Here is a 16,899-nt window from a genome sequence, read left to right as displayed (position 1 = left end):
AGGTCAAAGGTCAAGGTCACTTTGCGGCCAATCATGGAGGTCGACGAAACACTAATTTTTTGAGTAACTTTGATCGGATCGTCTCCAAACTTCATGGGAATCTAGTATATGGCCCGGCGCTCAGCTGATTAGTTTTTGGTGGCGATCGGCCTTGACCTTCATGGTTAGCGCTGGAGGTCGAAAATTATTGACCCCAAGGTCAAATTTTGAAATCGTAGGTACCATATCGAGTAATACCTCATATGAATGCCCTTGACGAGTGCTTCCCAGATCTGTAAACAGTTTGACGCTATGACGTCATTTGATGACGTCATGACGAAAAAACGGAATTTTCATGAAAAAATTATTTCCTCAGTTCTCATCAAAATCTTTCAATATTTCATGTGCGTTGGTCATGAAGACATACTATTCACCATACGAAATTATTAAGGTCAAGGTCAAATGGCAAGATACGGTTCACCCTGTGGGTGACATATGTTCATTATCTTGCCAAAACGAAGTTTTTGCAAGATGTATTAGTCAGCTTGTATGTTTGTTTTTTTGTTTGTTTTTTTTTTTGTTTTTTTGTTTGTGGTTAATCATTTTTTTTCCACGTTTAGATCACTCTGTAGACCACAGTTATTATTGGAAACTCCTGTAACTTCGCATATCAGAGTCCTATAGAGATACCCTTCAGCACACAAAATTTTGAAGGTCAAGGTCAAAGGTCAAGGTCACTTTGTGGTCAATCATGGAGGTCGACGAAACCCTTATTTTTTGAGTAACTTTGATCGGATCGTCTCCAAACTTGGTGGGTATCTAGTATATGGTCCCGCGCTCAGCTGATTAGTTTTTGGTGGCGATCGGCCTTGACCTTCCAAGGTCAAAGGTCAAGGTCACTTTGCGGTCAATCATGGAGGTCAACGAAACCCTTATGTTTTGAGTAACTTTGATCGGATCGTCTCCAAACTTGGTGGGTATCTAGTATATGGTCCGGCGCTCAGCTGATTAGTTTTTGGTGGCGATCGGCCATGACCTTCATTTTGTTTTTTTGTTTGTGGTTAATCATTTTTTTTTCACGTTTAGATCACTCTGTAGACCACAGTTATTATTGGAAACTCCTGTAACTTCGCATATCAGAGTCCTATAGAGATACCCTTCAGCACACAAAATTTTGAAGGTCAAGGTCAAAGGTCAAGGTCACTTTGCGGTCAATCATGGTGGTCAACGAAACCCTTATTTTTTGAGTAACTTTGATCGGATCGTCTCCAAACTTGGTGGATATCTAGTATATGGTCCGGCGCTCAGCTGATTAGTTTTTGGTGGCGATCGGCCTTGACCTTCATGGTTAGCGCTGGAGGTCGAAAATTATTGACCCCAAGGTCAAATTTTGAAATCGTAGGTACCATATCGAGTAATACCTCATATGAATGCCCTTGATGAGTGCTTCCCAGATCTGTAAACAGTTTGACGCTATGACGTCATTTGATGACGTCATGACGAAAAAACGGAATTTTCATGAAAAAATTATTTCCTCAGTTCTCATCAAAATCTTTCAATATTTCATGTGCGTTGGTCATGAAGACATACTATTCACCATACGAAATTATTAAGGTCAAGGTCAAATGGCAAGATACGGTTCACCCTGTGGGTGACATATGTTCATTTTGTTTGTTTTTTATCTTGCCAAAACGAAGTTTTTGCTAGATGTATTAGTCAGCTTGTATGTTTGTTTTTTTGTTTGTTTTTTTTTTTGTTTTTTTGTTTGTGGTTAATCATTTTTTTTCCACGTTTAGATCACTCTGTAGACCACAGTTATTATTGGAAACTCCTGTAACTTCGCATATCAGAGTCCTATAGAGATACCCTTCAGCACCCAAAATTTTGAAGGTCAAGGTCAAAGGTCAAGGTCACTTTGTGGTCAATCATGGAGGTCGACGAAACCCTTATTTTTTGAGTAACTTTGATCGGATCGTCTCCAAACTTCATGGGAATCTAGTATATGGTCCGGCGCTCAGCTGATTAGTTTTTGGTGGCGATCGGCCTTGACCTTCATGGTTAGCGCTGGAGGTCGAAAATTATTGACCCCAAGGTCAAATGTTGAAATCGTTATTTTTTGAGTAACTTTGATCGGATCGTCTCCAAACTTCATGGGAATCTAGTATATGGTCCGGCGCTCAGCTGATTAGTTTTTTGTGGCGATCGGCCTTGACCTTCATGGTTAGCGCTGGAGGTCGACCTTGACCTTTGACCTTGACCTTCAGATCACTCTGTAGACCACAGTTATTATTGGAAACTCCTGTAACTTCGCATATCAGAGTCCTATAGAGATACCCTTCAGCACACAAAATTTTGAAGGTCAAGGTCAAAGGTCAAGGTCACTTTGTGGTCAATCATGGAGGTCGACGAAACCCTTATTTTTTGAGTAACTTTGATCGGATCGTCTCCAAACTTCATGGGAATCTAGTATATGGTCCGGCGCTCAGCTGATTAGTTTTTGGTGGCGATCGGCCTTGACCTTCATGGTTAGCGCTGGAGGTCGAAAATTATTGACCCCAAGGTCAAATGTTGAAATCGTTATTTTTTGAGTAACTTTGATCGGATCGTCTCCAAACTTCATGGGAATCTAGTATATGGTCCGGCGCTCAGCTGATTAGTTTTTGGTGGCGATCGGCCTTGACCTTCATGGTTAGCGCTGGAGGTCGACCTTGACCTTTGACCTTGACCTTCAGATCACTCTGTAGACCACAGTTATTATTGGAAACTCCTGTAACTTCGCATATCAGAGTCCTATAGAGATACCCTTCAGCACACAAAATTTTGAAGGTCAAGGTCAAAGGTCAAGGTCACTTTGTGGTCAATCATGGAGGTCGACGAAACCCTTATTTTTTGAGTAACTTTGATCGGATCGTCTCCAAACTTCATGGGAATCTAGTATATGGTCCGGCGCTCAGCTGATTAGTTTTTGGTGGCGATCGGCCTTGACCTTCATGGTTAGCGCTGGAGGTCGAAAATTATTGACCCCAAGGTCAAATGTTGAAATCGTTATTTTTTGAGTAACTTTGATCGGATCGTCTCCAAACTTCATGGGAATCTAGTATATGGTCCGGCGCTCAGCTGATTAGTTTTTGGTGGCGATCGGCCTTGACCTTCATGGTTAGCGCTGGAGGTCGAAAATTATTGACCCCAAGGTCAAATTTTGAAATCGTAGGTACCATATCGAGTAATACCTCATATGAATGCCCTTGATGAGTGCTTCCCAGATCTGTAAACAGTTTGACGCTATGACATCATTTGATGACGTCATGACGAAAAAACGGAATTTTCATGAAAAAATTATTTCCTCAGTTCTCATCAAAATCTTTCAATATCTCGTGGGCAGACATTCCTCAAAGAGTCGCTTCTAGTGGATAGCAGTTCTGTTCACCTCAGTGTGACCTGAAGCAAGTCACTCATGTTCACATTTTGGCAAGATACGGTTCACCCTGTGGGTGAGTTTTTATTTGTTATCTTGCCAAAACGAAGTTTTTGCTAGATGTATTAGTCAGCTTGTATGTTTGTTTTTTTGTTTGTTTTTATCTTGCCAAAACGAAGTTTTTGCAAGATGTATTAGTCAGCTTGTATGTTTGTTTTTTTGTTTGTTTTTTTTTTTGTTTTTTTGTTTGTGGTTAATCATTTTTTTTCCACGTTTAGATCACTCTGTAGACCACAGTTAATATTGGAAACTCCTGTAACTTCGCATATCAGAGTCCTATAGAGATACCCTTCAGCACCCAAAATTTTGAAGGTCAAGGTCAAAGGTCAAGGTCACTTTGTGGTCAATCATGGAGGTCGACGAAACCCTTATTTTTTGAGTAACTTTGATCGGATCGTCTCCAAACTTCATGGGAATCTAGTATATGGTCCGGCGCTCAGCTGATTAGTTTTTGGTGGCGATCGGCCTTGACCTTCATGGTTAGCGCTGGAGGTCGAAAATTATTGACCCCAAGGTCAAATGTTGAAATCGTTATTTTTTGAGTAACTTTGATCGGATCGTCTCCAAACTTCATGGGAATCTAGTATATGGTCCGGCGCTCAGCTGATTAGTTTTTTGTGGCGATCGGCCTTGACCTTCATGGTTAGCGCTGGAGGTCGACCTTGACCTTTGACCTTGACCTTCAGATCACTCTGTAGACCACAGTTATTATTGGAAACTCCTGTAACTTCGCATATCAGAGTCCTATAGAGATACCCTTCAGCACACAAAATTTTGAAGGTCAAGGTCAAAGGTCAAGGTCACTTTGTGGTCAATCATGGAGGTCGACGAAACCCTTATTTTTTGAGTAACTTTGATCGGATCGTCTCCAAACTTCATGGGAATCTAGTATATGGTCCGGCGCTCAGCTGATTAGTTTTTGGTGGCGATCGGCCTTGACCTTCATGGTTAGCGCTGGAGGTCGAAAATTATTGACCCCAAGGTCAAATGTTGAAATCGTTATTTTTTGAGTAACTTTGATCGGATCGTCTCCAAACTTCATGGGAATCTAGTATATGGTCCGGCGCTCAGCTGATTAGTTTTTGGTGGCGATCGGCCTTGACCTTCATGGTTAGCGCTGGAGGTCGAAAATTATTGACCCCAAGGTCAAATTTTGAAATCGTAGGTACCATATCGAGTAATACCTCATATGAATGCCCTTGATGAGTGCTTCCCAGATCTGTAAACAGTTTGACGCTATGACGTCATTTGATGACGTCATGACGAAAAAACGGAATTTTCATGAAAAAATTATTTCCTCAGTTCTCATCAAAATCTTTCAATATCTCGTGGGCAGACATTCCTCAAAGAGTCGCTTCTAGTGGATAGCAGTTCTGTTCACCTCAGTGTGACCTGAAGCAAGTCACTCATGTTCACATTTTGGCAAGATACGGTTCACCCTGTGGGTGACATAGGTTTATTTTTTTTGTTTTTTTGTTTGTGGTTAATCATTTTTTTTCCACGTTTAGATCACTCTGTAGACCACAGTTATTATTGGAAACTCCTGTAACTTCGCATATCAGAGTCCTATAGAGATACCCTTCAGCACCCAAAATTTTGAAGGTCAAGGTCAAAGGTCAAGGTCACTTTGTGGTCAATCATGGAGGTCGACGAAACCCTTATTTTTTGAGTAACTTTGATCGGATCGTCTCCAAACTTCATGGGAATCTAGTATATGGTCCGGCGCTCAGCTGATTAGTTTTTGGTGGCGATCGGCCTTGACCTTCATGGTTAGCGCTGGAGGTCGAAAATTATTGACCCCAAGGTCAAATGTTGAAATCGTTATTTTTTGAGTAACTTTGATCGGATCGTCTCCAAACTTCATGGGAATCTAGTATATGGTCCGGCGCTCAGCTGATTAGTTTTTTGTGGCGATCGGCCTTGACCTTCATGGTTAGCGCTGGAGGTCGACCTTGACCTTTGACCTTGACCTTCAGATCACTCTGTAGACCACAGTTATTATTGGAAACTCCTGTAACTTCGCATATCAGAGTCCTATAGAGATACCCTTCAGCACACAAAATTTTGAAGGTCAAGGTCAAAGGTCAAGGTCACTTTGTGGTCAATCATGGAGGTCGACGAAACCCTTATTTTTTGAGTAACTTTGATCGGATCGTCTCCAAACTTCATGGGAATCTAGTATATGGTCCGGCGCTCAGCTGATTAGTTTTTGGTGGCGATCGGCCTTGACCTTCATGGTTAGCGCTGGAGGTCGAAAATTATTGACCCCAAGGTCAAATGTTGAAATCGTTATTTTTTGAGTAACTTTGATCGGATCGTCTCCAAACTTCATGGGAATCTAGTATATGGTCCGGCGCTCAGCTGATTAGTTTTTGGTGGCGATCGGCCTTGACCTTCATGGTTAGCGCTGGAGGTCGACCTTGACCTTTGACCTTGACCTTCAGATCACTCTGTAGACCACAGTTATTATTGGAAACTCCTGTAACTTCGCATATCAGAGTCCTATAGAGATACCCTTCAGCACACAAAATTTTGAAGGTCAAGGTCAAAGGTCAAGGTCACTTTGTGGTCAATCATGGAGGTCGACGAAACCCTTATTTTTTGAGTAACTTTGATCGGATCGTCTCCAAACTTCATGGGAATCTAGTATATGGTCCGGCGCTCAGCTGATTAGTTTTTGGTGGCGATCGGCCTTGACCTTCATGGTTAGCGCTGGAGGTCGAAAATTATTGACCCCAAGGTCAAATGTTGAAATCGTTATTTTTTGAGTAACTTTGATCGGATCGTCTCCAAACTTCATGGGAATCTAGTATATGGTCCGGCGCTCAGCTGATTAGTTTTTGGTGGCGATCGGCCTTGACCTTCATGGTTAGCGCTGGAGGTCGAAAATTATTGACCCCAAGGTCAAATTTTGAAATCGTAGGTACCATATCGAGTAATACCTCATATGAATGCCCTTGATGAGTGCTTCCCAGATCTGTAAACAGTTTGACGCTATGACATCATTTGATGACGTCATGACGAAAAAACGGAATTTTCATGAAAAAATTATTTCCTCAGTTCTCATCAAAATCTTTCAATATCTCGTGGGCAGACATTCCTCAAAGAGTCGCTTCTAGTGGATAGCAGTTCTGTTCACCTCAGTGTGACCTGAAGCAAGTCACTCATGTTCACATTTTGGCAAGATACGGTTCACCCTGTGGGTGAGTTTTTATTTTTTTGTTTGTGGTTAATCATTTTTTTTCACGTTTAGATCACTCTGTAGACCACAGTTATTATTGGAAACTCCTGTAACTTCGCATATCAGAGTCCTATAGAGATACCCTTCAGCACACAAAATTTTGAAGGTCAAGGTCAAAGGTCAAGGTCACTTTGTGGTCAATCATGGAGGTCGACGAAACCCTTATTTTTTGAGTAACTTTGATCGGATCGTCTCCAAACTTCATGGGAATCTAGTATATGGTCCGGCGCTCAGCTGATTAGTTTTTGGTGGCGATCGGCCTTGACCTTCATGGTTAGCGCTGGAGGTCGAAAATTATTGACCCCAAGGTCAAATGTTGAAACCCTTATTTTTTGAGTAACTTTGATCGGATCGTCTCCAAACTTCATGGGAATCTAGTATATGGTCCGGCGCTCAGCTGATTAGTTTTTGGTGGCGATCGGCCTTGACCTTCATGGTTAGCGCTGGAGGTCGAAAATTATTGACCCCAAGGTCAAATGTTGAAATCGTAGGTACCATATCGAGTAATACCTCATATGAATGCCCTTGATGAGTGCTTCCCAGATCTGTAAACAGTTTGACGCTATGACGTCATTTGATGACGTCATGACGAAAAAACGGAATTTTCATGAAAAAATTATTTCCTCAGTTCTCATCAAAATCTTTCAATATCTCGTGGGCAGACATTCCTCAAAGAGTCGCTTCTAGTGGATAGCAGTTCTGTTCACCTCAGTGTGACCTGAAGCAAGTCACTCATGTTCACATTTTGGCAAGATACGGTTCACCCTGTGGGTGAGTTTTTATTTTTTTGTTTTTTTGTTTTTTTGTTTGTGGTTAATCATTTTTTTTTCACGTTTAGATCACTCTGTAGACCACAGTTATTATTGGAAACTCCTGTAACTTCGCATATCAGAGTCCTATAGAGATACCCTTCAGCATACAAAATTTTGAAGGTCAAGGTCAAAGGTCAAGGTCACTTTGCGGTCAATCATGGAGGTCAACGAAACCCTTATTTTTTGAGTAACTTTGATCGGATCGTCTCCAAACTTGGTGGGTATCTAGTATATGGTCCGGCGCTCAGCTGATTAGTTTTTGGTGGCGATCGGCCTTGACCTTCCAAGGTCAAAGGTCAAGGTCACTTTGCGGTCAATCATGGAGGTCAACGAAACCCTTCTTTTTTGAGTAACTTTGATCGGATCGTCTCCAAACTTGGTGGGTATCTAGTATATGGTCCGGCGCTCAGCTGATTAGTTTTTGGTGGCGATCGGCCTTGACCTTCATTTTGTTTTTTTGTTTGTGGTTAATCATTTTTTTTTCACGTTTAGATCACTCTGTAGACCACAGTTATTATTGGAAACTCCTGTAACTTCGCATATCAGAGTCCTATAGAGATACCCTTCAGCACACAAAATTTTGAAGGTCAAGGTCAAAGGTCAAGGTCACTTTGCGGTCAATCATGGAGGTCAACGAAACCCTTATTTTTTGAGTAACTTTGATCGGATCGTCTCCAAACTTGGTGGGTATCTAGTATATGGTCCGGCGCTCAGCTGATTAGTTTTTGGTGGCGATCGGCCTTGACCTTCATGGTTAGCGCTGGAGGTCGAAAATTATTGACCCCAAGGTCAAATTTTGAAATCGTAGGTACCATATCGAGTAATACCTCATATGAATGCCCTTGATGAGTGCTTCCCAGATCTGTAAACAGTTTGACGCTATGACGTCATTTGATGACGTCATGACGAAAAAACGGAATTTTCATGAAAAAATTATTTCCTCAGTTCTCATCAAAATCTTTCAATATTTCATGTGCGTTGGTCATGAAGACATACTATTCACCATACGAAATTATTAAGGTCAAGGTCAAATGGCAAGATACGGTTCACCCTGTGGGTGACATATGTTCATTTTTTTGTTTTTTTGTTTTTTTGTTTGTGGTTAATCATTTTTTTTCACGGTTAGATCACTCTGTAGACCACAGTTATTATTGGAAACTCCTGTAACTTCGCATATCAGAGTCCTATAGAGATACCCTTCAGCACACAAAATTTTGAAGGTCAAGGTCAAAGGTCAAGGTCACTTTGCGGTCAATCATGGAGGTCAACGAAACCCTTATTTTTTGAGTAACTTTGATCGGATCGTCTCCAAACTTCATGGGAATCTAGTATATGGTCCGGCGCTCAGCTGATTAGTTTTTGGTGGCGATCGGCCTTGACCTTCATGGTTAGCGCTGGAGGTCGAAAATTATTGACCCCAAGGTCAAATTACGAAACCCTTATTTTTTGAGTAACTTTGATCTTATGATCTCCAAACTTGGTGGGTATATAGGGTGTGGTATGGCGCTCAGTTGATTAGTTTTTGGTGTCGATCGGCCTTGACCTTCAAGGTCATTTTGAAGGTCATTCTATTTTGACCAAAAGGTAAAAATTTTCACGTTTAGATCACTCTGTAGACCACAGTTATTATTGGAAACTCCTGTAACTTCGCATATCAGAGTCCTATAGAGATACCCTTCAGCACACAAAATTTTGAAGGTCAAGGTCAAAGGTCAAGGTCACTTTGCGGTCAATCATGGAGGTCAACGAAACCCTTATTTTTTGAGTAACTTTGATCGGATCGTCTCCAAACTTCATGGGAATCTAGTATATGGTCCGGCGCTCAGCTGATTAGTTTTTGGTGGCGATCGGCCTTGACCTTCATGGTTAGCGCTGGAGGTCGAAAATTATTGACCCCAAGGTCAAATTACGAAACCCTTATTTTTTGAGTAACTTTGATCTTATGATCTCCAAACTTGGTGGGTATATAGGGTGTGGTATGGCGCTCAGCTGATTAGTTTTTGGTGTCGATCGGCCTTGACCTTCAAGGTCATTTTGAAGGTCATTCAATTTTGACCAAAAGGTAAAATTTTCAAGTTTCAGTTACCATATCGAGTAGTACCTCAAATTGAAGCCCTTGTTGAGTGCTTTCCAAACATATAACTAGTTTGACAATGTGACGTCATTTGACGGCGTTATGACGAAAAAACTGCACTTTTCATGTATATTGTATTGCTTTAGTTCGCATTGTTTAGGTCACTCTGTAGAGCACAGTTCCCTTTGGAAACTCTTGTAAGTTCGCATATCAGAGTCTTTTAGAGATACCCTTTAGCACACAAAATTATGAAGGTCAAGGTCAAAGGTCAAGGTCACTTTGCGGCCAATCATGGAGGTCGACGAAACACTAATTTTTTGAGTAACTTTGATCGGATCGTCTCCAAACTTCATGGGAATCTAGTATATGGTCCGGCGCTCAGCTGATTAGTTTTTGGTGGCGATCGGCCTTGACCTTCATGGTTAGCGCTGGAGGTCGAAAATTATTGACCCCAAGGTCAAATTTTGAAATCGTAGGTACCATATCGAGTAATACTTCATATGAATACCCTTGATGAGTGCTTCCCAGATCTGTAAACAGTTTGACGCTATGACGTCATTTGATGACGTCATGACGAAAAAACGGAATTTTCATGAAAAAATTATTTCCTCAGTTCTCATCAAAATCTTTCAATATTTCATGTGCGTTGGTCATGAAGACATACTATTCACCATACGAAATTATTAAGGTCAAGGTCAAATGGCAAGATACGGTTCACCCTGTGGGTGACATATGTTCATTTTTGTTTTATTTTATTCTCCCCATTAGTTTTGGGCATCGATTTCCCTTTATAAATTTCTATATTTGTCCCGTTTCTTTTCTCAGTTGCTTTCACGTTTTCCGGTTTCTTGTGCCCCTTTAGCCTCCGTTTCATGGTGGCGCCTGGTCTCTGTGTTTGGGCTGCTTTGCTCTTCTTGCGATGTTGTTTTCTTGTTATTTTTTCTTGTATGAACAGTGCTGCTGCAAAGCTCACAATGTTGAGTTACTTTAATGGGGGATGATTTTGGTACTTGAGTGCTTTGTTGGTTCTCCCAAACAGCATTTTTGTCTGTCGGTTGTTTTCTATCTTGTGTAGTTATGGTCTTTTTTCCAAATGGTGTCACTCTCATCTCCACTATTTTGTTTGGTTGCTATTCTTTTTGTCTTCACTGGTCCTCATCATCCTGGTCCTCATTCGCTCCTTCACCTTTCTGTTTCCCTCTATCCTTCTGCCTGTTAACATACGCCATTCTTGTTTTCATCCCCTCCAACTGTCATTGTTTTCACTTGGTCCACAACTGGAAGTTGGGTCTGTTCTCCCTCCCCATTATGGTGGTTCTGTGTCTCCTTCTCCTCTGTCTCACTTCGCCTTTGCCGCTGGGTCCCCAGTGAGGCTCCACATTCCAAACCCTTGCTTCATCGCACAGTCTCTCCCTGCGATCTGTTGCAGCAATCCATTGCTGCCACTTTTCCACCATCCCCCTGTCCACCCCCTGGCGAGTGCTCGACTCCCATCCGACTCATATTTTTCTGCTTGTGTTCTGGCTTTCGCTTTTATTTTATTTTTTATTTAGGAATTTATGTGCCGTTGACGCAACTTTTTCGAATCATTTTTTTGGATGGCGCAGTCTCTGCTCTGTTGGTCAATTTGGTCTTCTCCAGCTTTAACGTGTCATTTCCTGCTCAGTGGTATCCCTTTTGTCTATCGAGAACTACACTTTGACTTTCGTTGTAATCAAATGTCTGCATTTTAGTCATGTGCTAAAGAGGTGGTTCCCAACCTTTTTGGGTGTGCGGACTCATTCCGAACCTCCAAAAATTATGCCGACCATTATGTATAACTATCATAGTTACATGCGACTATATAATAGTGACAAAATTACTATGGTCTTCACGAAAGGTTACTTCCGGAGTGTGGTAAGTACCATGAAACGTCAATTGTCAGTCTTCAATCATTTAGCGATTGGCGTTATTGAGAATTTGCACCCTAATTTTAGTGCACATGGCGTTTTTGCACAACTTAACTTTGGCTTCAATTTATATTGTTTGTTTATGAAGTGTACAGATCAACGTGCTTGACCTCTTCAAATCAGAAAATGAATGTTTGTACATACAATACAAGCCGACAAACAACACAATGTTTTTATGTGATAAATAAAAAAAACAATACAAGCCTCAAAACCTTTGTTGCATAATTTTGTGAGGATTATATCACATCTGCATAGTGTCTAACCAAACATTTTAATAATACTTTCCCAATCTACAAATCAGCTTTTGTATTCTTGCCAATTTAGTTTATGAAACAGGTGTGACGGCAAATATTAAATGAAATAAAACCATTTGTAAGAATTGCACCAAAGTGATACATATGAGGTTATAGATGTATTAAAACAAGCTACCCATTTATAAACTTTTGTGACACATCTGAGCTGAACTTCTAAATCTGGTATGTTAACATTTGTGTAATTTGTGGCCTTCATGCTCACCTCCGACGCTTGTGCTTATGTAGTCTAGCAGGATGTGCTTATGTCGGCAGTTGTTTTGTTAATAATAATGTTGGACCTTTTAAGTACAGAATCTAATGAATTAGGCACGTAATGGCCATGTACTACACATCACCCCAGTCATCTTAAACCTTCAGGACGAGGCCAATAACATTTCTCATCCTGTGGATACATCCAAGGGCATAATTCTGAGATGGAAAGCCAAAATGTGTCCGAGTAATATAGGTGGTGTGCAATGGAAATCATTTGAGAAAATCATGTTGCCATTAGGACTCAACATAGCATCCATTTCAATGAAGTATCAAGACAGCAACCTCAGTGTCAACTTGAGATAAAGAGACCCAAACTAGCGGTAATCTGTTTGCTTCATGATGTGGCAAACTGTATATGCATGTACCTGGGCAACTTACCTGTGTGTCGGGGATCCTGCTCAGATAAGCTGTATGCCATTGCAAGCTGCAGTTCCTCATCCTCTTCATCACTATCTGCCGCGTAGTAGTGACCAGAGGGACAACTGTTCGAGCGCAGTGATGTGGCAGGTGCAGCAGAGTGTTGCAAGGGAGGTCCAGCATGGCTGCCATTCTGGCGGCTCAACTCAAGTGCCAGAGCCATTTCATCTTCAACGCCTATGGAACAATTTAAATAAAAAAAACACAAAACAAAACAAAAGAAAAGTGGTGGTGGAAAGGGGTAGAAGTGTTTGCACAAAGTGGAGGAGGGTTGGAGGAGGTGGGGGCAGGGGGCAGGGAGAAGATCATGGAAACCAAAACTTTGCATAGCAGTGAATGGAAACCCAAAAAGACTCGACAGAGAAAATATATAAATATATAAATAATAATAATAATAATAATAATAATAATAATATATATAAACTACAATTAATGTGGTTCTCCAACCTATGACTAACACAGTAACGTCACCACCACAACGTACATACGATACTGTCTGCTAGCTCTGGAAGAGCTACCCCGCAGGACTAATTACAAAGATGCAATTTCCGATACTGTATGCAAAGGCATGGAACCTGCCCTTTTTGGGGCATCACCAGGGCAACATATCAAGCCCCCATCTACTTGCGACACTGAAAACCTCAAATTTAAGTGAAATTACAACATTGGCCTGAGGAAGCTTGCTGTGAAGAGGGTGAATCGTCGCTTGAGACCAGGTCTGTCTTGGTTATTAGCTAAAATTTGTGCAGTGCAGATAGAGTTTACTTTCTGGTTGAAGCACCTTTCTTTCTTTAAAAAATTGTAATCTCAACCACCCAATCATTTATATATATATATATATATATATATATATATATATATATATATATATATATATATATATATATATATATATATATATATATATATATATATATATATATATATATATATATATCTAAATATATATATATATATATATATATATCTAAATATATATATATATATATATATATATATATATATATATATATCTAAATATATATATATATATATATATATATCTAAATATATATATATATATATTAGGGTGGTGCTCAAAATAATTTTTTTTAAATATTTACTGGGACATGGCTTTATGTTGTTCCTTTTGTTCCAAAATGAAAAGACACCAAATATGAAAGCAATCTGATTTTATTTAGGGGTGCCACATCAGCCTTCAAACTAAAGGTGTCTACAAAACTTTTCTATATATGGATCGAAAGCAAAACCAGAAGTTTGTTTTATGAAAATCCACCCTCCACTCACTTTCTTTGTATTCTAGCAAACACAAGTTACAATAGCTGCACAAATAGCACTATATTGCTATGAAAATTCAAATTCAATGATAACAATCCAAATGTTCAGTTCATAAAATGAAGAGACACCATATCACATAATATTAAAAAACCCAAATATAATGAGAAATGTAACTCCTATTTCTGGGCCTGTTTCACCACTGTTGCCTTCTTGGCATCGGGGTACATCTTCCTGTGAGCAGCAACAACTTGGAGCAGAGCTTGCTTTTGCTCTTCATCCTTTGTAAGGAGCTTATTGTAGTCTTGTATCAATGCGACACCCCTTTCTGCCCTGTCGTTCACCACGACTAAGCCACTGGCGGCTTTCTTTGCTTCCTGAAAGCTGGTTTCTTGCTCCCATGAACCAGGATCCTTATCCATCCAATCAGTTGGGGTCCCTAGGATGCTGAAGAAATGCTTGGTGTGTTTTGTTATGAGGCCAGCGATTGACAGGGCGGTTCCTCGTTTGATAGCTGGTCTCTTTGGAGAGGGGTTTTCACCGTCATTTTTCAATGCTTCAATCATATTGATCTTACTTTCTTTGTCAATTCTGGTGTCAAAGAATGCAAATGCCACTAGTACTGGGCTCATGTACAATGTGTGGCGGCCAAGTGCCTTCAAGGCTGCCTGAGCCATCTTCTGATTGATTTGTTCAAACTTTTCCAACTTCTTGAAGAGGTTAATGTCATTCAGGGGAGCCTCAATAGCTTGTGGAGCCCGAAACCAAGCCTGTACATACACAAGGCAGACAAAAATGTTGAAGGCTCGGAGTTCTCTCGCCTCTCGAAGTGTCAAGTGGAACTCTGACCGAAACATGAACACCTGTAGTGAATATAGTGCTTTTGCCATCCATCTGGCTCTGTGCATTGCTCCTGGAGCCATGATCTGGATTCCACGAGGTGGGATTCCTCCCATGTAGATGACAGTCAGTTCTAGGAGTTCACGATAATCATCTCGTGGCTGCTGATCTTTCAAACACACAAGAACGTTTTTGCTTCCAACACAGTGTCTACAGATCCCATTGAAGCCTTCCTCTCTGAGAATTGATCGTGAAGAAACTTCCTGTCCTCGGGGTTGGTGATTATGGCCTCCGAATCTGCATGCCTAAGATCAAACGTCTTCTCCAAGGAGGCCTTGAAGGATGCTTCCTTTTTCTCTTGGGTCGCACCACCCCGCTTTGCACCTTTTTGGAGGCTCCTCCATTCTTCATATAGCCTCTCCAAACGATGGATGCAGTGCTGCTTCGTCGTTGTAGGTAAAGTGAGCTTTTTCCCAGAACTTCACAACCTCTTCAATGGTGAGGGTTGCACTCTCCCGGGCAGGGCGATTCTCCTTCTTCAGGTGATGGAAAAACAGGACAAGAGATTGATGCACAGTCGGGAGCTTGGCACCTTTGATGGCATCTCCAGAAGTGGACCCAATGAGATACACATTATCCTGAGCCCGAGTTTTCAATGAAACACTGGTACTAGCACATGCCATATCTGAAAAATAAGCAAGAATGTGGGTAAAATCCTGTTAATTCTTACTCCACAGGGTCACTCTCTACAAAAGAGCCACAGTCAATAAGTTAGGCCTACATATTACACACTAAAAAAGCGTACCCCTGACCCCGGGAACCTGTACAAAACATGCATGAAAATTGCCCAGATAGTGATCATAGGAAGTCTCAAAACTGTATGTATAATATATTGTATATATATAATGTATAATGTGTATTTATGTATATTTATTATTTAATGTATATTTACTATATATTTATTTTTAATATTATATTTAATGTATATATATAATTATGTATTTATTTTGTGTATATACAGCCCAAAAAATGGGAATTCCTATTTTTGCATGGGGGAAAATTCATCACTGATGTGGCACCCCTAAATATTATTGGATTCCATTCAAATTTGGTGTGGTTTCCTTTGACACCAAAAGGAACAAAAATAGACCATGTCCCGGAGGACATCTAAATATATATATATATATATATATATATATATATATATATATATATATATATATATATATATATATATATATATATATATATATATATATATATATATATATATATCTAAATATATATATATATATATATCTAAATATATATATATATCTAAATATATATATATATATATCTAAATATATATATATATCTAAATATATATATATATCTAAATATATATATATATATCTAAATATATATATATATCTAAATATATATATATATATATATATATATATATATATATATATATATATATATATATATATATATATATATATATATATATATATATATATATATATATATATATATATATAGTGTTGCGGTTTTTAGAACCCTCCACTTGGTAAATTTTTGTAAATGTTCCCTTATAAATAATCCCCTGTAAATACCCCCATTTGTCTAACGTTAAAGATCGCACCCATAGCTAGTCCACGAGCAACACGTAGCACACCTTAGGATCTCTATAGATATCTCATTAGTATGTGTGTAATTAAGGCTGTGTTCCCAATAGTTTGAATCTATGTTGCATCAATCAAATAAGAATAGGCCCCAATCTCTTCAAAGGCAGTAAGAGTGCTTTTCTACGACCCGTGCAAACGCCATCACGCGCTCGGTCCGCTGGAGGAAAAAGGGGGAGGAGTAAGTTGGGCGCCAAGAACAAGGCGTGGCCCTGTCAACGTCTCGTCGCGGGGCGGGACCGGTAAGCTCTTGGAGCCAACCAGGGCCGATGCAAGCTCACCATTGGGCGTGTCCTGGGAGCCGGCGGCTTGATCTAACATCGCCCAATAAAAGCGGCCGAGAGGGACTGCTTCACTAGAGGAGATGAGCATGACGACGACACCAGAGGTTCGAGCAAGAGGAGAGAAGCGCGGTGTCGACCTATTACATACGCAGGAGGCCAGTTTCCCCGAGAAATATATTGGGATTGTCCGACCGCGTGCAAACCATACGCGCAGCTGCTGCCGAGTTTTTGCTCAAGCCCGGAGCGTGGACCGGAGCGCGACTTGGAGCGGACCTCGACGCCGGTGCCATTTGCTTGGACCTTCTCCTCCTTTCCTG

At 40.4% G+C, this 16,899-nt stretch overlaps 1 protein-coding gene across 19 annotated transcripts in view; it reads right to left on the bottom strand.

Annotated features, from left to right (window-relative positions):
• The window catches only part of LOC137431350 (dnaJ homolog subfamily B member 6), a 132,232-nt gene that overhangs the window by 30,971 nt on the left and 84,362 nt on the right, over window positions 1-16,899 (bottom strand). For all 19 annotated transcript variants that reach the window (XR_013624104.1, XR_013624103.1, XR_013624106.1 and 16 more), the window contains exon 9: window positions 12,475-12,690. Coding sequence is in view for 14 of the 19 variants with exons in the window: in XM_078781923.1 (XP_078638049.1) it covers window positions 12,475-12,690 (216 nt within the window). In the remaining 5 variants the exon portion in view is untranslated. The remainder of the gene's footprint in view (window positions 1-12,474; window positions 12,691-16,899) is intronic.

This window comes from Myxine glutinosa, chromosome 7 (genome assembly GCF_964187855.1).
Source record: "Myxine glutinosa chromosome 7, kmMyxGlut1.1, whole genome shotgun sequence".
NCBI classification, from domain to species: Eukaryota; Metazoa; Chordata; class Myxini; order Myxiniformes; family Myxinidae; genus Myxine; species Myxine glutinosa.
The sequence above is the reverse complement of the archived record's forward strand: the minus strand, read 5'-3'. Positions and strand labels throughout refer to the sequence as shown.